Source organism: Aquarana catesbeiana, linkage group LG01 (genome assembly GCF_042186555.1).
Source record: "Aquarana catesbeiana isolate 2022-GZ linkage group LG01, ASM4218655v1, whole genome shotgun sequence".
Taxonomy (NCBI): domain Eukaryota; kingdom Metazoa; phylum Chordata; class Amphibia; order Anura; family Ranidae; genus Aquarana; species Aquarana catesbeiana.
The window spans coordinates 718,494,683-718,519,472 of NC_133324.1; the positions used below are offsets into that span (position 1 = coordinate 718,494,683).

General features: G+C 42.7%; 1 protein-coding gene across 1 annotated transcript in view; it reads right to left on the reverse strand.

The window, feature by feature from the left end:
* Window positions 1-1,044: 1,044 nt before the first annotated feature.
* Window positions 1,045-24,790, reverse strand: part of LOC141111804 (uncharacterized) — a 60,377-nt gene continuing 36,631 nt past the window's right edge. Inside the window, exons 13-15 of the mRNA XM_073603949.1 lie at window positions 23,731-23,798; window positions 20,905-21,032; window positions 1,045-4,795 (exon numbers count right to left, since the gene is read on the reverse strand). Coding sequence (XP_073460050.1) covers window positions 4,672-4,795; window positions 20,905-21,032; window positions 23,731-23,798 — 320 coding nt within the window. The 3' untranslated portion in view covers window positions 1,045-4,671. The remainder of the gene's footprint in view (window positions 4,796-20,904; window positions 21,033-23,730; window positions 23,799-24,790) is intronic.

Genomic DNA, 24,790 nt, shown 5'->3' on the forward strand with positions numbered 1-24,790 from the left:
GTTCTACCGCTTCATATGTAATAATCCGTCCGTGATATGGTCATCCACATAGGAAAGAAACAGGGCTCCCGTAGTGTATTACGTTTAAAATTGCTTTATTTAAAACATTAATTTAACCCAAACATCAGGTTAGATAAAATAAAAATAACTAAAAAGTCCAGGCTTCTTAAAAAAGGAAGCCAAAAAATCACACTGCGTATAAATAGCATGCACGGAGAGAGCTCGTGGATCCCAAAGCCATCAGCTGAGCGGCGTGCGCCTCAGCTGCGTTCCACACTCTCTCCGACTTCCGCGCGTGACGTAATTGCGTAGCTCCGCCTTACACATTTCGTCATCGACGTCAAAGGCGACGCCTTTGACAACGTGTAGTGCCATGACGAAGGCACTACATGCCTACTACCCCTGCAGGGAGCTGGTGAGTGGGGATCCTTGAGGGGGAGCACCGCAAGTCACTGGATATCAACTGTATTCTTTCACACGAAAGTCACTAACCTTAAGAACATTGCTGGAACATTATACAATAACTTTTTGCTGGAACTCATATATATATATATATATATATATATATATATATATATATATATATTTTATATGTGTTTTTTCAGATTTTTCACATTTTTCAGAATTTATTCATTCCTAATAATTATTCACATTTTTATATGTTTACAATATAAGGTGCACTAATTTGAGATTTACTACCCCCCTCTCTGGTGTTTGAGGGGAGAGGGGTTCACATATAAGGTTTGGGTTTATGAGGTATTATTTTGTATGTAATGATTTTTACCACACCACTTGAGGAGGGGATTTCTATTGGCTAGATTCCTTTTTATGCAACAGGTGGGGGTGGGTGTGGGTGATATATACTTACTTCTAATACATACTGCACTAACTTGGAAGGTACACATACCTTAGTTATATATATGAGCATTTCCTTGGCTTATATACACTAGCACGGTTTATTTATTGGTTTTATGAGCACTATTACCTATTGTAGGATTCCACTGCTGAGTGGTTTTTCTTATCTTGCACAGATTAGCACAATATAATAAATATTTTAATAGGTACCCCAATATAGGTAGCGCCACTTACCCTTAATCATGTGCATTTAGTGCTCCTGGGTTTTCTGCACTTGTTGCATCGCACAGATGGCTTTACTGGTCAGTGACAATCTGCCTTCAGCACTGCCCAGGTGCAGCTGCCTCTGCTTAGGCACAGCAAGTATTGAGATCTTTATCTACTGGGGGTGACTTGTGACATGGGCATTCTGACATAGGCCAACACTCCTCTTAGGGTGGTTACTCCCTTCTGGGTAAACCAAGCCTCTTAAACCTCAGCAAGCCCTGAACTCGTGCGGGGAAAGAATGATGGAACGAGTTCCTAATAGTTCTCAGAGGTTTTTTGCTGGTTTGGAATGACTGGGGTGCAAACGTAGGCACTCCCTTCCCTTTTGGAGAGAGAATGGGGCATCGGAAGAAAATACTCATAGTGTAAGAGCAGGCTGTTGAGGATCAGGAATCCTCTGGATGAGTAATCCCAGGAGGAATGTCAGGGACCAGGGCTGTCTTATGCACATAAAATCTCTGTGGGCTTCCCGGATATGGTATGCAATAACCTGAAGTTGCTGCTGCCAACATCCTATTACAGTAAGGTCATGAGATTATTTGGCAACCACCAGGTCCCAAAACCAAAGTCCTTTCCAATGCACCTGCACTTGCCGAGAGTGATGTATATGAATCAGGCTCACCTGGAAAATGTGTTTTCACTTCTGAGTGCTTTGCTCCCTAGTCACCCATGGAGGAGGAATTCTACAAACAATGGGATTCTTAAATAAGACCCTGGTGGTCCTGGTCTTTAAAGATGCCACAGATAAAAATTTAGAGGCCCTCTTTAAGGCATTATCCTTTCTGGTAAGAGTATCTCTGCAGACTGCGTGTGGGGGTTTGTCAAGTCCTTAAGGTCTGGGTGAATCATATGTTCTCTTCCAGAGAATCAAACATGGAGGATCCTGCCATCTGGCAGCGCTTAGAAGATGTTCTGAGATCATTGAGTTTCTCAGTAGATACCTTTTTGTAAGATTCCATATGGCTGGTTTTAAGGGTGGGCACCATATCTTTCTACATTAGATGTATCCTATGATTCAGGTGTTTTGTTGGCAGAACTTCTCTGCAAGTAAATTGTGAGGCAGTCCTTTGAGACTGAACCTTCATTTTGTGTTATCCTTTGATGCCTTCATCCAGAAGGTGACTGGGTAAAGCATGTACTTACCCCTAAAGAGGAATTTGTAGGCGACAAGTCAGAAACTGGTGACACATTCATTACAAGAGGAGCTCCTTTTGTAAGCAACCAGCTTCAGGCTCTAAGCAAAGGTCTACATCCCAGTTCTCTAAGAAGAACTGGATCCTCAGGTCCTACAGTTCCAGAGGCATTTCCTCCTCACAGTAAAGGCGTGCTCCCAAATGCACGGGTTGGGGGACTTTTATTGGCCTTTGTGGCTGCCTGGTCTGCAGTGTGTATTCCAGAGTACAAGCTAGAGTTTAGTTGCTTTACCCCTTAACACTTTATGTGCTCAGGTGTATCTTTAAACCCACAAAAAAGGAACAGGTTTTCTTTCAGCACTAGAGACTGCCATCCCAATGGTTACCTGTGCTGACAGAAGAGGTCTCACGGCTTTGATTCCAAACTGTTAACAATTCCCAAGCCAAACAAAGATGTCTGACCTATTCTGAACCTTAAGGGTCTCCAGTTCCTGAATGTACAAACATTCAGAATAGCGTTTACCCGCCGGTGATTGCTTCATCAAGAGGACTTCCTGATGGTTGTTAAGGATTCCAACCCAGATATCCTTATTTTCCAGCTCCACCAATTGTTTCTGTGATTTGCAGTGAAGGATTGCCACTTTCAGTATTCAACATTGATATTTGGCCTGCCCACTGCCCCTGGAATGTTTACCAAAGTGTGGATTTTGGTTCTGGGATTGTTGAGGACCTGGGGTGTCCTGGTTGTGGGGTACCTGCACAACCTACTTTTTAGGGAGCAGTCTGCTCAAAATGTCAAGCAAACCGTAAAAGACCTTGACTTTCGGAACTCGGCTTTGGTTTTCACACATCTGGCTTACTTAGGCTTAGTATTTGACATTGCAGTGGTGAAGGTACTGATTCCATGGGAGGAATGCCTGTCTCTTTGAACCTAGGTGTGGAGTCCCTGAGGTCATTGGAAAGTCCCTTGATTCGAGCATGCATGGAGGTGTTGGGGGAAGATTGTAACTGATTTTGAATCGGTCCTCAGTTTCACTTCTGGGATCTGCAGCTTCAGCCCCTGCTGTTTATGGGGCAAAGGTCAGGAATCCTTGGATCTGCTAATGCATCTGTCTCCCGATATCAGGTTAGCTCTGGGGTGGAAAATATCCACCTGGATTCTGGGAAATCCTTCCTTCTGATGAACTGTGGAAGGTCTTGACTATGGGTGTCAGCCCGTTGAGCTGGGATGGTGTTCTGTAGTATTTCACAGTTCAGAGAACATGATTATCAGAGGTTGCAAATCAAGTTCCTGGTGGGCAATTAAACTGGCTCTCCACTGATTGTCCACCTTCAGGGTCTTCCCATCAGAGTGCTTTCTGACAATAGCACAGCTGTGGCATACATCAAGGAGGGACAAGAAGGCATGCTGGTCACAAAGAAGCAGACCCACTCTTGTCTTGGGCAGTTTTTTACATTCCAGCTCTCTCCACCATGCACATTCCCAGCCACCAGCAGCTGAAATCAGGAGAATGGACTCTTCACTCGGTGTTCACAGAGATTTTTCTGTTCTGGGGGATGCCAGATTTGGATCTCTTGGTGCTCAGATCTAAGAACAAACTTAAAAGGTTTGTGTCCTGAACCATGGATTCTCAGACATATACTGTAGATGCCCTAGTGACTCCCTGGGATCCGTTTTCCCTGATCTATGCTTTTCCTCCACTTTAGCTTCTTGTGTTGTGCAGAATAAAGGACATTTTGGTGATACTGAACAAACTGGTTTGGGCAAGAAGGTATGCAAGAGGATTTCAGCTGACAGAAAACGAATCAGCAGAAAGGTACTTAACAGTCAGTAAGATGTGTACCTTGTGCTGATTCCTTTTCTTTCAGTTGAAATCCTCTTCCATTCTTGGCCAAACCAGCATGAACTCCTCTGCATCCTGTGATGTACGACTAAGCAATTAGGATTTTTGTTTTACCATTAAAACCTTTTCTTGGCATACATCACAGGACACAGATCTCCTCCTCTGGTCTGTTCCCCATTACTTTTTACAGAACTGAGGCTTAGCTGACGTAGGAGTTATGCCTAAGTGGGGATGCCTCCCTTTTTTTTTTTGGTTGGTGTCTATTGACCTGAAGGTGGCAGTGTTACCCAAGTAGTCATGAATATGAATGCTGAGCCACGCTGTCTTGGTCTTTTGAATGGTCTGATTCCATTGAGTCGGCAAGTATGACGTTTTGAAAGACCTTGCAATCACTATAATATTAAACACCTTGCTCATCGTAATCTGAAAAATATTACCGTGATTTATACATGCTAATTTTGGTTTAGACTTCTGTGAAATAGTGCTGAAAGGGTATTCCATTTTTTTTCCTGTACTGCTTTACTACCTAGTTGGTTTTATGGCATTCCATCCAAGATGTGGTGTCAGCATATTCAAAAATGACCACAGACAAAAATGTGCTCCATATTGAGGTAAGTAGTGATGAATTCTGGGAAATCCCTCTTTTGAACCACCTCCATAAATACTTCAGATGCAGTAAGAAGTCTTCTTTTCTGTCTATAAATAAAATAAAAAAATGTTTTTTTTATATAAATGGGTAAATTTGTGTATTAAAGAGCCAAGTTTGACAGTAACTCAGATTTTTCTATACATAAGCTGTAACCTCTATTGCCAATGATCGTAAATGCACCTAAAGCAGTATTAAACCCAAAACCAACAAATGTAATATATTGCAGCTTACCAGTCCTTAGATGTAGTGGTTGTATTAGTTTTCTTTTTTTTTTTAGGCTATCTTCACTTGGTGATCTTGCCAGTAACACCTCCTGTATTAGAGTGCCCTCCACTCTGCATGAATGAGCACAGTGGTTACCTTTTGGACAGCAACATTGTCGGGCTGCAGGGAGGGGCGTATTAGAAGTACTAGCCAATATAAATACACTAACAAATTGAAGTGGAGCTACAGCTATTACTTTATAATCAGTTACAGCAAACAGTATTTTTCCTTTTGGATAAAGGATTTACATAAATAAAAGCTGATCATTTTTAGCACTCCTGCCAGTGTTAAATGGTCTGCCCCATCTCTGTAACTGCTAGAGAGCATTTGTTTTGAAAAATAACATACTGTATCTACTGGCTGGATCACCAAATGAAAATAGAAGAAAGCTTAAATAAGTAAACTAATATATCCATCACATCTAAGAATTGGTAAGCTACAATATAATGAATATTTGGTTTTAATACTGCTTTAAAGTGTAACTATGCCCAGACTATTGACATTAAAGTATGTATATGTGTTTAACAAGAAGTAAACGCATCAAAACAAACCCAAACTGATCTTTTTAGCTACTTTTGCTGTGAAGTAATTCTCAAAGATCACAACAGACTTTACGTTTCGATCAGCTTTACACTGATACTCCCATTGATTTCCCATGGGAAGACTCAGTGGGGTTCCCTGCAAGTAGCTACAGGTGGGAAAGCAATGGTAGGCTGACAGCGCCTGCAGCTGTCTGCATGTAACCAGTAAAGATGAGCTCAGGCATGTTTGCAAACAGCACGTGCAGAGCCCGCCAGGAAGTCAGCACTGCGTATCGCTAATCACAAGCAGTGAGACATTGTCCCGATGCGTGGCTGCAGAGATTGGGAAATGTCTCACTGCCTGTAATTAGCGCTGTGCAGTGCCAACTTCCTGGTGGGTTCTGCATGTGCTGTTTGTGAACACGCCTGAGCTCATCCTTTGTAACCAGTCGTGCAACGTTTATATCCGAATGATCCTCCCTGGATGCAGAAAGTCTGTCTAGTGCAGATAATCGGTAAGTAATCACTGCATGATCAATCACACCCAAAAACTTGCAAATAGCTGTGGGCACGGTCAGCATCCCATTGCTTTGATTGGGGCTTCCCATCTGAAGTTATTCACAGGGAATCCTACTGAGTCTTCTGCGGGTAATTGAAGTTGGCCCTGTTCACAAGTGTAGGCTGCTAAGATCTGTTGCAATAGAATGTAATATGAAAGGCACAAAGATGTCAGTGCTTCTGTTGTGATTTTTAAAGTTATATTTCTCGACAATGCTTATACTTGCAGAAGTAAATGGGGAGTTACTTTTCTGCATGTTCAAAATAAAATACAGTAAATATCTTCAGTATGCATAGTCTGGGCACAGGTTCACTTCTAAGTTGAACTCCAGAAAAAGGGCTAAATATACAGCTGAGATGTGTACAGTACGTGGCAGTTGTTCCTTTGTGCAGTTTTGTATAGGTCCAAGATTTAGCAAGCACTTCCAGACAGAGCCAGGATGGTGACCCAGTATTTAAGAAATACAGTGTGGTCACCACCTACCTATAACGGGACAGTGAATAAGCAGTACAATATTAATGAATCATTCATCTATTTTTTTTTTTTTCCCCCAGAACATTCCTTGTCACCATATATACAATACGGCATACCTGACTGGCACCTAGTTTTGTCCCTCTCAATTCAAGCTCATATACTGGGTGCTGATGCATTTAAAATAGTTATCTTAATCATATAGTACAGGACTCACCGTGGGTTATAGGCTCATATCTTCAGGTGATTGGGCACTGGGAAGTTTTGAGGACATGCCTCCCCTATAACCATCCCCAATCTGTGATGGTTAATTTTGCTAGGCTCTCTTCTCCAGAGAAACCAGCTTCCTTTCTTAGTCCCTAAAGAATTCTTTAATCAAGCTCACTGTCTACAGCAGCAGTGTACCTGGATCAGTACAACCTCGGTAAAACCTTGGATGCTTTACCCAGACCACACGGTTAGGCAAGTCAGAAATGTTGCTTTTGGCATTGGATCCTGCATGAGGCTACTAGCTTTGGTGCAATGTGTTGAATTATCTGCAATGTGTTATATACGGCCAGGGCTTATTGCTATAGAACCCAGTCTCTGAAGACCCCTTTGGGGTTATGCCCACCGTGACAATCCAGCATTGTGAACAGGTTAGACAGGGTCATGCTATATTTGTTCTTTACTGTGTAAAACAAGGATATGTTTGGAATGTATTTGTGCCACTCTTCAAGCTTGGCACTGAAATGTATCTGACTCACCACTTGTCCCACACTTTAATGCCACTTCCGCCTAGACCCCTTTATAAGATACTCAAATGCTGTTTCCTGTCCTTTCGCCACAAGGAATCGTTGCAGTATGGTCTACAGCTGGGTTGACGCATACTCCTACTGGACATGCTTACACTATCTCCCACACTACTCCATGAGTACCCTACAGGGGAATTACTTCTCTATCGATGGCAGAGGCCAGGCGAAAGGACGTCCATTCTAAACAGGCGAATGTTGCTCTGCCAAAGGCCTGCACAACACCTCAGGGCGACAATGTGACTCTCACACCAGAACAGGAACTGGACTTGACACCAGCTACAGTATCCGATTCTAGCTCTATGTTGGGCAGACAACAAGCAGCCTATTTGACAAAAGCAGATTTTCCAGCGCCTATGTCACAAATTCTCTGTCAGATTACAGCCTTAATGCAGCCCTTTTTGACTGAAGCATGATAAGGCCCTGTATATTCTTCTACTCCCATTTCTCAATCTGAGTTAGAGCCTGACATGCTGATCCTAGAGGATGCTTAATGAAAGGGGAATGAAAAGGACATAGAGGCAGTGTTGGGGGGAAGCTGCAGATTTCTCTCCTCCACACTATCACCATAATAAAGAGGGAGCTTCCTGTAATAAGCTTGCTAATATTGAAAAGCTTTTTTGCCTCTGTTCACAAAAACCTTGAATTTGTACAGATTGACTCTCCCCTATCTAGCCATGTCCCTTTGGGTACAAAGAGACCTGCTAAGTTATGCAAAACATCCCTGTGCATGAACAGATAGAATGAGCTGTCTATGAAGATTGGGAAACTTCTGAGGCATTTAAAAAAAATTTTTTTTTTTTTTTGCAACATTTTTTTATTTAGTTTTGAAATTGCATTAACACAATAAAACTATCACCCATTACTAGCACACCACAATCATAATTGAAAAAACAGGATAAATTATACACATTAGCATAGAAGGGTTCTTCCCAGGGGAATCCAGCCATTCAAGACAAAGAGGAAAAGTTCAATGCCATCCCTGGGGTTTAAAAGGGCAGGGGATTCATAGGAAATTAGCCTTAAAGTGGATGTAAACCCAATGTCATCCTTTCTAAACTACTGCCATAGGGGTTATCTATAAGGATATACATGCCTCCTGCATGTATCTTTACCTGTCAAATGTCTCCCCTCTGTCTGTTATGAGACCTGAAAAACTGCATATTCTGTGGGTGGGTCTGTTGTTTGGAGCTCGGTGGGTGGAGTTGTGATGTCAGTAGACTCCCCGCCCACCCCCACACTCCCCTTGTCAATATGCATTTTCTCCTGTGTATTTCTAACTGAACTTCTGCTATGATCTCTAACATCCAGTGAAAAGACAGGAAAGTAACCACATGACTTCAGCATGCCAAATCATGCTGAGGTGTGGAACAGCCAATCCTTGCAGAGCTGCTGAAGAAAGGAGTGGGAGTCACTTACAGCAAGGGGGAGTATTTGACAAAGTTTTTGTCAGTTTGTCAAGATTTTTCTCACTGAACAGTAAAAGAGGATTGCTCAGAGATGGATTAACTCTGTGTGGCAAGACTGGGCTCAAATGATAGGAAATCTTATACTCTACAGTATGATAAAAAAAAAAAAAATCGGGTTTACATCCACTTTAAGGACAACACAAAATGTTACAGAGTTCAGGGTACAAACATTCAGACTGAATATAGTACAGACTGAAACAGTGGTCAGAGCTTAGAATATTGTAGCACAGGGGTGTCAAACTCAATTTCACTGTGGGCCACAGCAGCATTATGGTTGCCCTCAAAGGGCCAGTTGTATTTGTAAGACTAGATGTCAAGAGCACCCTACTGGCCCTTACATCAGATGTCAAGAGTCCTTCACCATCTCCTAAAACACAGTGCACCCACTTACCTTGTGTTGCTGCTGGGAAGAAGCTGGGGGCAACCCTGGGAAGTAAAGTGCAGGGTCAGGAGAAGAACCAAAGGAGGGGTGAAGTCTGCTGAATGGTGAGAGCAGGGGGTAGAGATGAGGGGGTGCTGTGGATGCATGATAAAGTGCAGGATCTAGGGGAGGCGTTCTGTCGTCCTCTCTGCTGAGACAAGGTGATAGTGGAAACGAGGGGGGTCCTGCAGCTGCAGGAGAGGTGGGAGGGCCAAGTGAAATGCCCTGGTGGGCTGGAATAGGTCTGCAGGCTTTGTGTTTGACTCATGTAGCACATTTAATCAGAGGCAGTAGAGGTGCCGTTAATCCAACCTCCCCAAACTTTATCAAATATGAAGGGTACAGCCATATTGGGATAAGTAACTTTTTAAAAGGGCAGAGCTTTGTTTACCAGAGTTTTCCAAGCTCTAGAAGTAGGGCAGAGGCCTTCTTCCAGGACAAAATAATGAGTTTCCTAGCAATAAGCAATAGTATGAGCAAAGAATGAATAGCTATCGTACATGCTGTAGTATCCACTAAACCAAGAAAGCATACCTCAGTGGAAGGAGTGAGAGGGATAGTAGTAACCGGCTGAATACAGTCCAAAACACTTTTTTTTATGTGAAAATATTAATAAAGTTGGCATGGGTATAGGAACAGCGCCAGCATTAAGAAGATTGATCCCTATAAATTTTTGCAAGTTTGGAAGGGGTCGAAAAGACTTCAAAAATGGATCAGTTGAACTCTATCTGATGCCAGTCTTGTTAAAGGAGCTTCCCAGAATTAATCCCAGTCATCATAATCTCATAAAGTCAAGGACATCAACTACCGACGCTGCTCAGCAGACCTGCTGCAATCTTCCCAGTCCAAAATATCTATGCTGAACTCTATCCAGTTGAAAAACAGTTTACAAAAAAGTGGGTTGGTGGTTTCAACCATTCCTTTGGTTGAAACAGAAGAGGAGGAAGGGATAGACAGTGACACTGCTCTGGTGTAGTATTGTCAATGTAATCCTTTATTAAAACAATGTAAAAAGATCCTACACATTGTAAATGCATTGGGAAAAATTAAAAACAATGTAAAAAGATCCTAATCAATGTAAATGCATTGGAAAAAAATTAAGGACAAAACTGTGGGCTGCTGGCAGTGCACTGTCCAAGACCGAACAGGAGATAAGTCCATAAATGGATTCGCCGGGAGTGTGCCGGCTCTTCCTATAGGCTATGCACTGTGCCGCCGCCTAATGTCCCAGTGTCAATGGATACACCACACACCTATGACACCACCAAGGAATTCAGGTCGCAACAGGTTGATATGTTATTACTTTGGTTGACACTGCTGGCTCTGACCTAAACAAACATCTCACTGTATTCAAATCAATGTTAATAGATTCCAGAAGGTGCTAGAACAATGCTAGAAATTCAAAGAAAGTGTTAAAGTTCATTAAAAAGTCTGTGCAAAAGTCCCACACATGATATACAGTGCTATGAAAAAGTATTTGCCCCCTTCCTGATTTTTTTTTTTGCATATTTCTCACACTTAAATGATTCAGATCATCAAACAAATTTGAATATTACACAAAGATAACCCGAGTAAATCCAAGATGTGATTTTTAAATTATTATTTAATTTATTAAGAGAAAAAAACTGTTCAAACCTGCCTGGCCCTATGTGAAAAAGTAATTGCCCTCTCCCCTGCTGAATGATGAATGATCTGTGATTAACAAAAGAGCCAACTTCCCTAAACTACGAACTTTGCTAGAAGATATAAATTGGGATAAAATCTTAAGAACAAAGAACACGGAGGAGAGATGGATTTTCTTTAAGAGCATATTAACCACTTCAGCCCCAGAAGAATTTACCCCCTTCCTGACCAGAGAACTTTTTGCGATTCGGCACTGCATCGCTTTAACTGACAATTGCACAGTCATGCGACGTTGCAGCCGAACAAAATTGACATCCTTTTTTTCCCACAAATAGAGCTTTATTTTGGTGGTATTTGATCACCTCTGTGGTTTTTATTTTTTGCGCTATAAACAAAAAAAGTGACAATTTTGAAAAAAAAAAAAGCAATATCTTTTACTTTTTGCTATAATAAATATCCCCCCCCCCAAAAAAAAAAAATATATATATATAACAAATTTTTTCCTCAGTTTAGGCCAATATGCATTCTTCTACATATGTTTCATAAAAAAAAAAAAAAAAAACGCAATAAGCGTATATTGATTGGTTTGCGCAGTTATAGCATCTACAAAATAGGGGATAGATTTATGTCATTTTTATTATTCACTTTTTTTTATTAGTAAGACCCCTTTCACACTGAGGCACTTTACAGGCGCTACAGTGCTAAAAATATCACCTGTAAAGCGCCGCTCCTGTCTTTCCAGTGTGAAAGCCCGAGTGCTTTCACACTGGAACGGTGCACTTGCAGGACGTTAAAAAAACCCCTGCAAGCAGCATCTTTGGAGCGGTGAGGGCGCGTTGTATACACTGCTCCTGGCCATTGAAATGAATGCCGCGTCTTAAAGGGGACGTCCCTGTACGCCCATTTGTGCAGCTGTGCCATTGTGCCGGCGTATATCGTCGTGCACTGGTCAGCAAGTGGTTAAATTAGGGCATTAGCCAGTGCATCCCATTGGGTAATACATTTAAAAGAGCGAACAAAAGCCCTGGATGGCTTGACGCCAATGTAAAAATGCATATAAAAGAAAAAGAGAAGGCCTTCAAAAAATACAAGGTTGAGGGATCATCAGCATTAAAACTTTATAAAGAATGCAACAAGAAATGTAAGGGTGCAATTAGGGTGGCTAAGATAGAACATGAAAGACACATAGGGGGTTATTTACTAAAGGAAAATCCACTTTGCACTGCACATGCACTTGAAAGTAAAGTCGCTGTAGATCCAAGGGGGACATGCAAGGAAAATAAAAAACAGCATTTTAGCTTGCACATGATTGGATGATAAAATCAGCAGAGCTTCCACTCATTTTAGATCTACCCCTTAGATTTAGAGCGACTGCACTTCCAAGTGCACTTGCAGTGCAAAGTGGATTTGCCTTTCATAAATAACCCCCATAGCGAAGGAGAACAAAAAAAATCCCAAGAAATTCTTTAAGTATGTAAACAGTTAAAAAGGGAGGACAGACCATATTGGCCGCATAAAGAATGAGGAAGGACATCTGGTTACAAAGGATGGGGAGATGGCGAAGGTATTGAATTTATTCTTCTCTTCAGTCTTCACGAGGGAATCGGGGGGGGGGGGGGCTTCAGTAACAAAAACTGCAGTGTTTATCCTCGTGACACATCACAGAAAGCACCCTCATGGCTAACAGAGGACTAGAATTAGACTTGGGAAACTTAACATTAATAAATCACCGGGACGGATGGCTTGCACCCGAGGGTACTTAGGGAACTCAGTCAAGTAATTGCCAGACCATTGTTCCTAATTTTTACTGACAGTCTATTGACTGGAATGGTACCAGCGGATTGGAGAAAAGCCAATGTAGCACCAATATTTAAAAAGGGCCCAAAATACATCCCTGGGAATTACAGACCAGTTAGCCTAACATCAATAGTATGCAAGCTCTTGGAGGGGATGATAAGGGACTATATACAAGATTTTAGTAATGAAAACGGTATAATTAGCAGTAATCAGCATGGATTTATGAAGAATCGTTCTTGCAAAACCAATCTACAGCGGGGATCGAAAGTTTGGGCACCCCAGGTAAAAATGTGTATTAATGTGCATAACGAAGCCAAGGAAAGATGGAAAAATCTCCAAATGGCATTAAATTACAGATTAGACATTCTTATAATATGTCAAAAAAGTTAGATTTTATTTCCATCATTTACACTTTCAAAATTACAGAAAACAAAAAAATGGCGTCTGCAAAAGTTTGGGCACCCTGCAGAGTTAATATCTTGTACTGCCCTCTTTGGCAAGTATCACAGCTTGTAAACGCTTTTTGTAGCCAGCCAAGAGTCTTTCAATTCTTGTTTGAGGTATCTTTGCCCATTCTTCCTTACAAAAGTCTTCCAGTTCTTTGAGATTTCTGGGCTGTCTGTCACGCACTGCTCTTTTAAGGTCTATCCATAGATTTTCAATAATGTTGAGGTCAGGAGATTGTGAAGGCCATGGCAAAACCTTCAGTTTACGCCTCTTGATGTAATCCCCCGTGAATTTTGAGGTGTGTTTAGGATCATTATCCATTTGTAAAAGCCATCCTCTCTTTAACTTCAGCTTTTTCACAGATGGCATCAAGTTACCATCCAAAATTTGCTGAAATTTTATTGAATCCATTTTTCTTTCTACTCGTGAAATGTTCCCTGTGCCACTGGCTGCAATACAACCCCAAAGCATGATTGATCCACCCCCATGCTTAACAGTTGGACAGAGGTTCTTTTCATTAAATTCTGTGCCCTTTCTTCTCCAAATGTACCTTTGCTCATTCCGGCCAAAAAGTTCTATTTTAACCTCATCGGTCCACAGAACTTCTTTCCAAAATGCCTCAGGCTTGTCTATATGTTCATTTGCAAAGTTCAAACGCTGATTTTTGTGGTGAGGACGTAGAAGAGGTTTTCTTCTGATGACTCTTCCATGAAGACCATAATTGTACAAGTATCTCTTTATAGTGGAATAGTGTACCACAACTCCAGTGTCTGCCAGATCTTTCTGGAGGGATCGTGCAGTCAAACGTGGGTTTTGAATTGCTTTTCTCACAATCCTGCGAGCAGTTCTGTCTGATATTTTTCTTGGTCTTCCAGATCTTGCTTTAACTTCCACTGTTCCTGATGACTGCCATTTCTTAATTACATTCCGAACAGAGGATATTGACATCTGAAAACGCTTTGCTATCTTCTTATAGCCTTCTCCAGCTTTGTGAGCGTCAACTATTTTCAGTTTCAGTTTTCTAGACAACTGCTTAGAAGAACCAATGGTGCTGATTTTTGGGGCAAGGTCAGATGAGTCTGGCCATTTAAAACCTTTGATATTGACATCACCTGGTCTTCCCAGACGATGATTGAGAACAATCCATGACACTGGCAGGTCTCAGCTTTGCAAAGGGGGTAGTGCATGCTATAAATTCTGCAGGGGGCCCAAACTTTTGCAGGCGCCATTTTTTTGTTTTCTGTAATTTTGAAAGTGTAAATGATGGAAATAAAATCTACCTTTTTTTGACATATTATAAGAATGTCTAATCTGTAATTTGATGCCATTTGGAGATTTTTCCATCTTTCCTTGGCTTTGTTACGCACATTAATACACATTTTTACCTGGGGTGCCCAAACTTTCGATCCCCACTGTATTACCTTCTATGAGGAGGTGAGTTGCCATCTAGATAAAGGAAGGCCCATAGACGTGGTGTACCTGGATTTTGCAAAAGCATTTGACACAGTTCCCCATAAACGTTTACTGTACAAAATAAGGTCCGTTGGCGTGGACCATAGGGGTGAGTACATGGATTGAAAACTGTCTACAAGGGCGAGTTCAGAGGGTGGTGATAAATGGGGAATACTCAGAATGGTTAGTGGAGGGTTCTGTGCTGGGACCAATCCTATTTAATTTGTTCATAAACGACCTGGAGGATGGGGTAAACAGTTCAATCTCTGTATTTGCAGACGATAATAAGCTAAGCAGGGCAATAACTTTGCAGGATGTGGAAACCTTCCAAGAAGACCTGAACAATTTAATGGGGTGGGCAACTACATGGCAAATGAGGTTCAATGTACAAAAATGTAAAATAATGCATTTGGGTGGCAAAAATATGAATGCAATCTATAAACTAGGGGGAGAACCTCTGGGGGAATCTAGGATAGAAAAGGACCTGGGGGTCCTAGTAGATGATAGGCTCAGCAATGGCATGCAATGCCAAGCTGCTGCTAAGAAAGCAAACAGAATATTGGCATGTATTAAAAAGGGATTAACTAGGGATAAAGCGATAATTCTCCTACTCTACAAGACTCTGGTCCATCCGCACCTGGAGTATGCTGTCCAGTTCTGGGCACCAGTCCTCACAAAGGATGTACTGCAATGGAGTGAGTACAAAGAAGGGCAACAAAGCTAATAAAGGGTCTGGAGGACATTAGTTATGAAGAAAGGTTGCGAGAACTGAACTTATTCTCTCTGGAGAAGAGACGCTTGAGAGGGGATATGATTTCAATTTACAAATACCATACTGGTGACCCCACAATAGGGATAAAACTTTTTCGCAGGAATGGAGTTTAACAAGACACGTGGCCACTCATTAAAATTACAAGAAAAGAGGTTTAACCTTAAAATACGTACAGGGTTCTTTACAGTAAGAGCAGCAAGGATGTGGAATTCTCTTCCACAGGCGGTGGTCTCAGCAGGGGGCATTGATAGTTTCAAAAAACTAATAGCTAAGCACCCGAACGACCGCAACATACGGGGATATACAATGTAATACTGACATATAATCACACACATAGGTTGGACTTGATGTACTTGTGTCTTTTTTTCAACCTCACCTACTATGTAACCACAATTTTTTGGAAAGCTGAGTTAAATTTCACTTGCCACACCCATGCCTGATTACTGCCAGACCTGTGGAATCAAGAAATCACATAAAAAGAAGCAGTCTGACAAAGTGAAGCACGCTAACAGATCACAAAAAGACACACATCATGCGACAATCTAAAAAAATTCAAGAACAGATTAGAAACAAAGTATTGTACATGTATCGGTCTAGGAAGGGTTTCAAACCCATTTCTAAGGCTTTGGAACTCCAGTGAACCATGGGGAGAGCCATTATCCACAAATGGAGATAACTTGGAACAGTGGTGAACCTTCCCAGGAGTGGCCGGCCTACAAAAGTTATTCCAAGAGCATGGCGACGACTCATCCAGGAGGTCATAAAAGAACCCAGAACAACATCTAAAGAACTGCAGGCCTCACTTGCCTCAGGTAAGTTCAATGTTCATGATTAAATAATAAAGAGACTGGGCAAAAATTGCATCCATGGGAGAGTTCCAAGGCCAAAGCTACTGCTGGCAATAAAGAACACACAGGCTCATCTCACGTTTACCAAAAACATCTTGATTATTCCCATAACTTCGGCAAATATTCTGTGGACTGATGAGACAAAAATTTAACTTTACATCTGGCATAAAACTAATACAGCATTTCATAACAAGATCATCATACCAATGGTCAGACATGGTGGTGGTAGCGTGATGGTCTGGGGCTGCTTTGCAGCTTCAGGACCTGGACGACTTACCATAATCGATCGACCATGAATTCTGAGCCCTACCAGAAAATCCTAAAGGAGAATGTTCGGCCATCAGTTCGTGACCTCAAGCTTAAGTGCACTAGGGTTATGCAGCAGGACAATGATGCGAACACAACAGCAAGTCCACCTTCAAATGGTTCAAACAAAGCAAAATTTAGGTATTTGTGTGGCCTAGTCAAAGCCCGGAATTAAATCCAAACAGAGCTGCTGTATCATGACCTTTTTTTTTTTTTTTTTTTTTTTTTTTTTAATTCTTTATTTATCATTTTTTATGAATAACAATACAAAACCCCTCGGGGATAAATCTTCAAACATAACCATTTTAAATTCTTATAACCAGTTATCCCCTCCCTCCCCCCCCCCCCCACCTCTCCTTCCCCCTCCCCTCAGGCCCGTGCTCAGCGAGAAGATAATGTTTACCCAATTGTGTAATTATGCTGTTTATTTATGCTGGGCCTACAATCTCCTTCAGATAATCCCAGGTCCCTTTAAACTTAATCCAGGCTGCCCATTTTCCTAAGTGCTCCTCCTCTTCGGATTCAACTCCTCCCTTATCTAAACGCTCAACGTTGTATACTTCATTGAGGCTGTACAACCATTCTCGAGTGCAGGGCCTCGAGATGTTCAGCCAATTCGTTGATATCTGCCTTTTAGCTTCGTCTAGCATAATAGGGATCAGAGAGGTTTTGTAGTTCTTCACCGGGTCTGGGGTCCCATGGAAGAGGCAAGCCCATGGGTCCTCTGCTATTACTTTCCCTGTGATAGCTTTTATCAAACTTAATATTTTTTTCCAAAAGATTTTTATAATAGGACACTCCCACCAAATGTGGGCCATAGTTCCTGGGGTGGAACAACCCCTCCAGCAAGTATTTGATTTAGTCCTATCCATTTTGCTAACCCTGTCTGGGGTGGCATACCATCTCGCGAGACATTTAAAGTGGCTTTCTGATCTTCTAGAGTCGGCTGCTACATAATGAGCCATCCTCAGGATCTTATCTATCACAGTTTCACTGCATTGAGAGCCCAGTTCCAGTTCCCACCTTTTAATATATGGGGGCACCTCCAGTTCCTCCGTGGCTCCCAGGATCTTGTATATTTGCGTGATTACTCTCCCTGCTTGTTCCTTTACACAGAGCTGCTCGAACGGTCTGAGCTCCTCCATGCTCCTGAGAGGTTTCGGGAGACTTTCGACGAAGTGGGAGAGCTGGAGGTACCTCCATCCATTCATTACCCACAGGTGGGGTTCTATACTTAAATCAGAAAAAGTGCGTATTTGCCCCTTATTTAGAAAATGTTTCAATTGTACAGTGTCGCCCTTCAACCAATTCCCTCCCACTTCCCTCCTCCCTGGTGCAAAAAAAACGTTATCTTTCATGTGTATCAGAGGTGAGTTATATGACCATTTATTCTTATAGTGTATCCTATCCCAAAGTTTGAGCGTGTTAAGCGTTAATAAAGATGTGTGAGTGCTCAGTGTTCTAAATTTTGGAGGGTTCCAAAGTGCCTGTCCTAAATTCATGTTGCTCAAAAAGTGCTCAATGTGAACCCAGCGTTTGTCCGTGTCTTTTTTATTCCATTCTGTGATCCTGGACAACACCACTGCGCTATAATATCTATTAAAGTCTGGTAAGGCAATACCACCCCTTCTCTTCCCCCTACTTAATACTGTATAGGCGATGCGTGGTTTTTTGCCACCCCAAACAGCCTCGCTTATGAGCTTCCTAAGAGCTTTTAAATAATATCCTGGTAAAGGAATGGGCAGCATCTGGAATTTGAACAGGATCCTGGGCATCAAACTCATTTTTATCGCGTTGACTCGCCCGAACCACGATAAGGGTCTGACCTGAAGTCTTCTCATTTCTCGCCTGGTGTCATCTAACATAGGAATGAAATTTTTTATGAATAGTCTATTAAAGGTATTGGCTAGTTTAATCCCCAGATATTCCATCTCCTCCTTCCAAGGGAAGGGGAAGACAGCGGCCAAATGATTTTTTTCCTGCTTACTTATGTTAATATTCAGGCATTCAGATTTGCTGGAGTTAATTTTAAAATTCGAAACTTCTCCATATTTTCTGATAATCTGCAATATATTGGGGAGAGTTATTCTAGGGTTTGTTATAAAGAACACTACGTCGTCGGCATAAGCCGCTAGTTTATGCTCCTCCGTTCCGACCCTTATGCCGCTGCAGTCCGAATTATTCCGAATGGCGGACAACAGCGGCTCGAGGGTCAGAACAAACAGGAGGGGGGAGAGAGGGCAACCCTGTCTTGTTCCGTTGAACATCCTGAAGGGCGTTGATGTCACCCCATTAACTCTCACCATCCCTGCCGGGTTGCTGTACAGAACCCTGACCCAGGAGACAAACCTCTGCCCGAAGCCCATGGCCTCCAGAGTGTTAATCATGAACCCCCAGTCTACCCTGTCAAAAGCTTTGCTGTATCATGACCTTACACAGACCATTCATGCTGAAAAACCCTCCACTGTGGTTGAATTAAAACAATTCTGCAAAGAAGAGTGGACCAAAATTGCTCCAGAGCAATGTGAAAGAGTCATTGCCAGTTATTGCAAATGCTTGATTGCAGTTGTTGCTGCCAAGGGTGGCATAACCAGTTATTAGGTTTAGGGGGCAATTACTTTTTGACATAAAGCCAGGCAGGTTTGGAAAGCTTTTTTGCCTTAATAAATGAAGCCATCATTTAAAAACTGCATTTTGTATTTACTTGGGTTATCTTTGTGTAATAATAAATTTTTTTTATGATGATCTGAGTCCTTTAGGTGTGACAAATATGCAAAAAAATCAGAAAGAGGGCAAATACTTTTTCACACAACTGCAAATAGCTGTGTTCCAATCATGCAGGAAAGATGATGTGATTATCCAGCTCCACAAGCAATCGCCTCAAGTGCTCACCCTATGTAGTGTAAATCTCACTCACCACTCAAGTAAGTGGTTATGCCTCACATATGAATGCTCGGCATAAATTGCTCAGAATGCACCACTTCTCTTGAAGAGTCTTCTTTTACACTGATATGAATGATAATCCGGTGGTTCCTCAGATATTGGGCAAAGAAAAGGGAACTCGCATTGTGTATTAACATAAAAGCATTAAAATAAATTCCAATAACTACTTACAAACATAAAGATGTAAAAAAAAAAGCCGGTGGTAAGCAATTTTTTGCGGGTAATGGCTGGTGTTGGCGCTTTAATCATCATGGCACCATGGTTGATATGGTGTCAGGGTGATTGAAGCGCATTGTTTCTATCATTACATTCTAATATATAATGAAGTGGTTCAACTCACCATCATGCAGAATCAGTGGGAGCCCTGGGCATGTCACTTGCCGCATCTCCTGCCACAAGCTGCAGCGTGTCACCTGCCACATCACCTGTCACCAGATGCAGCATGTCACTTGCCACCGTCGCCTGTCGCCAGATGCAGCATGTTACTTGCCACCTGCCACTAGATGTGGATTTTCACTTGCCATGTTGCCTGCCACCAGATGTGGATTGTCACTTGCCACATCACCTGCCACCATTTGCAGACTGTCACTTGCCATGTCACCTGCCACCTGATGCAGATTGTCACTTGCCACCATTTGCGGATTGTCACTTGCCATGTCACCTACCATCATTTACATATTGTCACTGGCCACGTCACCTGCCACCTGATGCAGATTGTCACATGCCACGTCACCTGCCACCAGATGAGGATTATCACTTGCCAACTGATGCGGATTGTCACTTGCCATGCCATCCAGTGCCACCAAATGTGCATTGTCGCTGCATTGGTGTCAGGCTGGCAGGACTAGTCCATTTAGTGAGGGCAGGAGAGCGAAGATGCGGGGCGGGCAGTGAGAGATGATGTCATCTCTCTGCTCCACACCGCACCCTCTCTGTTCCACACCGCACCTCCGTCATTGAAGAGGCCCGTGTTCTGACAAAATGAGCACCCCTGAGGGCGGAATAGCGCTGATGTGTGGCAAGCAGTAAGAGATGATATCATCTCTCTGCTCCTGCCGCACATCGCTCCCAGATTGAAGAGGCCCAGCTGTGAGGGTGGAGGAGTGGTGATGTGGAGCGGGCGGAGAGAGATGTTGTCATCTCTGCTCATCCGCCCGCTCGCTTCTCTCCTCTCATCCGCCTCTAATGCTGCCCGCCCGCCACAGCCGCGACCCACTGGTTAGGCAGGGACCCTGCGGCAAGAGACTTGGGCTATGGGCCCCAGATTTAGGGCTACAGCCCCAATAGAACCCCCTAGCAACACCACTGCTTTGGACGCTATTTAAACTCAACAAAGCAATTGCTAATGCTACCAATCTTCTAGAGAAGTGTTAAAATTTTTGGGTGTCAACATAAAACATAGACAGGGCCTAAGCATTAACGCTGTTTAATAACTAAAGTAACTTTTCAGGTACTTTACCAATTGTACTTACAGATCTGAAAGTTGCAAATGATCACCAAGCTCTTCTTTCACATCATGGACAAGACACTGGACCATATTTCTTGTCACTTTTCTGCTGTCATCTTCCAGCTGCACTTGGTGCCTTATCCACTGCCAGACCTAGAACAGTAAGGAAATTAGAATTTCTTGCCTTATCCGCTGCCAAACCTGGAACAGTAAGAAAATTAGGACCCTGCACTGCAAGGGTTAAATGCTTGTTAGTGACGCAGTGATCTACAAACTACGGCCCTCCAGCTTTTGCGGAACTACACGGCCCATGAGACATTCACAGACATGACTAGGCATGATAGGAATTGTAGTCCCTGAACAACTGGAGGGCCATAGTTTGGAAACCCCTTGACTAGAGTAAAGAATTTAACCCTTGCATTGCATGGAGTGGTGGCACACTGCAAGGATATATTCCAGTTTTAAAGGTTAAGGTTGTGTTCACTTTCAAGTCTAGGTGTTAAAAGGTTACATTTCAGGGTTAGGTGAATGGTTTAGTAAGTCCACCAAAAGCAAAACCTTTTTTGGATAAAAGAAAAGAAATAGGGAAATAGTTAAAACCCCTGTCATCTTTTTAGTGCTATTGGGAAGAATTCTTTTCACTTACTGTCCTGTAGATACAAAAGGACAAAACAGGAATCATGCCAGAGTGAGAGGAATCCTCCTCTTAGACAGCTGTTACCAGATAAAGGGAATCCATTAGAAGGATATCCCCTTTGTTCCAGTATTGGTGACAACTATACAATTTAGAATTTATTTTTCCATCACTTAAAGTCCTGGTCACCAGCATAAATAGGATCATTCTTCCTAGTGGGGACACAAGCAGTCCCTCGCTGCCTTATTTAAAACTCAGAAAGAATGGCTTTAGATACACTTTACATGAGTTTACAAATGTCAAGGCTTTTTTCTGCCAGAACTCTGCTGCCAGGAGCAGACAGAGACACAGACACGGAGCAGGCAGGGAGGAGGGGGTGAGGGGGAGAGAGGATAGCAGAGAGCAGGGCTGCGTATAACGGAGGGACGCACTCTGACCACGGTGGTCAGGGCTCCGAAGCCCTGATTTTCATGGTCAGCGCAGAGAGGGGGATACAGGAAGTGGCAGGTTCAGGGAGGTTTTTTACAGTTTAGAGGGGGGCAGTTTACACTGCACAAGCACTGTGCTGTTTAATCTGCTTTAACCACTTCCTGCCCGGCCTATAGCAGATTGACGGCCAGGAAGTGGTTCTTTTATCCTGACTGGGTGTTATATGATGTCCAGCAGGGTAACATGCGTGGCGATCGCAGGTGCGTGCAGTGCAGCACGTCAGTCTGACACACAGTATCTCTGATCGTGGTAAGAAGCCTCTGACAGAGGCTTCTTACCACGTGATCAGCTGGGACCAATCACAGCTGATCATCGTGTGAACCAGGAAGTGCTGCTAAACTGCATTCCTCGGTTCGCGCTGACAGGGAGAGCCGACAGGCGACTCTCCCTGTCAGAGGGGGGGGTCTGTGCTGATAATCAGCACATTGATTATCAGCACAGCCCCCATCAGATGTGCCCATCACCTGCCAATCAGTGCCCAAAAGGCTGCCAGTCAGTGCCCCTTCAAAAAAATCTCTCAGTGCCCACCACAGTGACAATCAGTGCCCACCACAGTGACAATCAGTGCCCATCACAGTGCCCAGCAGTAACACCTGTTAGTACCTCATCATCAGTCCTGCCCACCAGTGCTATCTATTAGTGTCCATCAGTGCCATCTGTCAGTGCCAATCAGTGCCGCCTATCATCGCCCATCAGTGCTGCCGGTCAGTGCCCATCAGTTCCACCTGTCAGTGCCCATCAGTGCTGGCGGCGATCAGCCATTTTTATTGTGACTGTGACATTATGGCAGACAGATCTGACACTTTTAGCGCTATTTTGGGACCATTCACATTTATACAGCGATCAGTGCGATTAAAAATGCACTAATTACTGTGTAAATGTTACTGGCAGTGAAGGGGTTAACCACTAGGGGGCACTGTAGAGGTTAAATGTGTCCTAGGGAGTGATTCTAAGGCCCCTTTCACACTGGGGCGGTTTGCAGGCGTTATTGCGCTAAAAATACCGCCTGCAAACCGCCCCAAAACAGCCTCCGCTGTTTGTTCAGTGTGAAAGCCCGAGGGCTTTCACACTGAAGTGGTGCGCTGGCAGGAGAAGAAAAAATCTCCTGTCAGCCGCATCTTTGGAGCGGTGAAGGAGCGGTGTATTCACCGCTCCTAAACTGCTCCTGCCCATTGAAATCAATGGGACAGCGCGGCTATACCGCGGCAATACCACGGCTATAGCCGCGCTATACGAGTGGATTTAACCCTTTTTTGGCCGCCAGCAGGGTGTTAAAACCGCACCGCTAGCGGCCGAATACTGCGGTAAAACAGTGCTAAAACTAGCACTGTTTTACCGCCGACGCCCCCTACCGCCCCAGTGTGAAAGGGGCCTAACTCTGGGGGGGATGGGCTATGTGTGACACGACACGGAATACCGCTCCCGATTACAGGGAGCGGTGATCAGTGTCAGTGTCACTAAGCAGCACGGGGAAATGCTTGTTTACATCAGCATTTCCCTGTTCTTCCTCTCAAAGAGATGATTGCGGGTATCCCCGCGGACATCGAGTCCGCGGGACCCGTGATCACACTCACAGAGCTCGCAGCACGCGCGCCCGCAAGCAGCTTAAAGGGCAACATACAGGTACGTTAATATGCCTGTACGTGCCCTTCTGCTGGCGTATATCGGCGTGAACCGGTCGGCAAGCGGTTAAATACGTCCCATGTTAAACACATATGCATAATATACCTGAGAACGGGATATTTCAGCTGTGGCAGAATCCTCAACTTTTCCATTGTAGAAGAAATGGCCATTACCTAAAATTAAAAAAAAAAAAAAAAAACACTTGGTGTGAAAATATATATATATAAATGTAAACCAATTCTGTTTCTATTCTTTTCAAATATCACTGTTCTCTAACAATACAGGTATGGAAAACTTGGAAATGGAAAAGATGAATGACAAATGTAAGTAACTGAAAACAAAATAAATACAGGAAATAGTATCAAATATCCACTGATGTGAATGTACAATATATATGTAAATCGTTGCGTAAATTGCCGACACTATATAAGTACCTTAAATAAATAAAATAAATGAATTAAAGTTAAACAACAGAAATTTTACATGACTGTAGACAAGTACATGTAACAAAGCTGATATGTACAAAACGTTTGCCTTTTACAGGACAGTATATTAAAAAACTTTCCTAGGAGCAAATATGTACAGTCCATTCAAATAGCATACTGACCGTTATAAAGTACTGTAAAATATTTAATATCTGCTAAACTAAAGAAAATGTAAGGAGTTTTTTAATAAGACCTGTATTTATTTTTGGCGAGAAGCAGAGGAGTGGGGCAACAAAGAGTTGCTAGAAAACAGAGGAAAACATATACATAATATACATCCAAAGCATATTTTTCATCATATATTTCTATATCAAATGTTTGATTTTTAAAGACTTACAGTAGATATGAGAATATATCCCAGGAGGAGCCAAAGAATCTCTCCCACTGCGATCATACAAAGGATGAGTACAAGATGGTAATCACCGGATGAGTGCACACTAGGGGTACACCCTGAGATATATTCTCTCATGTCTACTGTACATCTTTATAAATCAAACATTTGATATAGAAATTTATGATGAACAATATGCTTTGGATGTATAGTATGTATATGTTTTCCTCAGTTTTCTAGCAATTCTTTTTTACCACTCCTCTGAGCCCTTGAATAAGCCGACAAGACGAAATGCTTCAGAATTGTGATAACCCTCCCTAATGTGATATTTCCATGCTCATTATCTTCT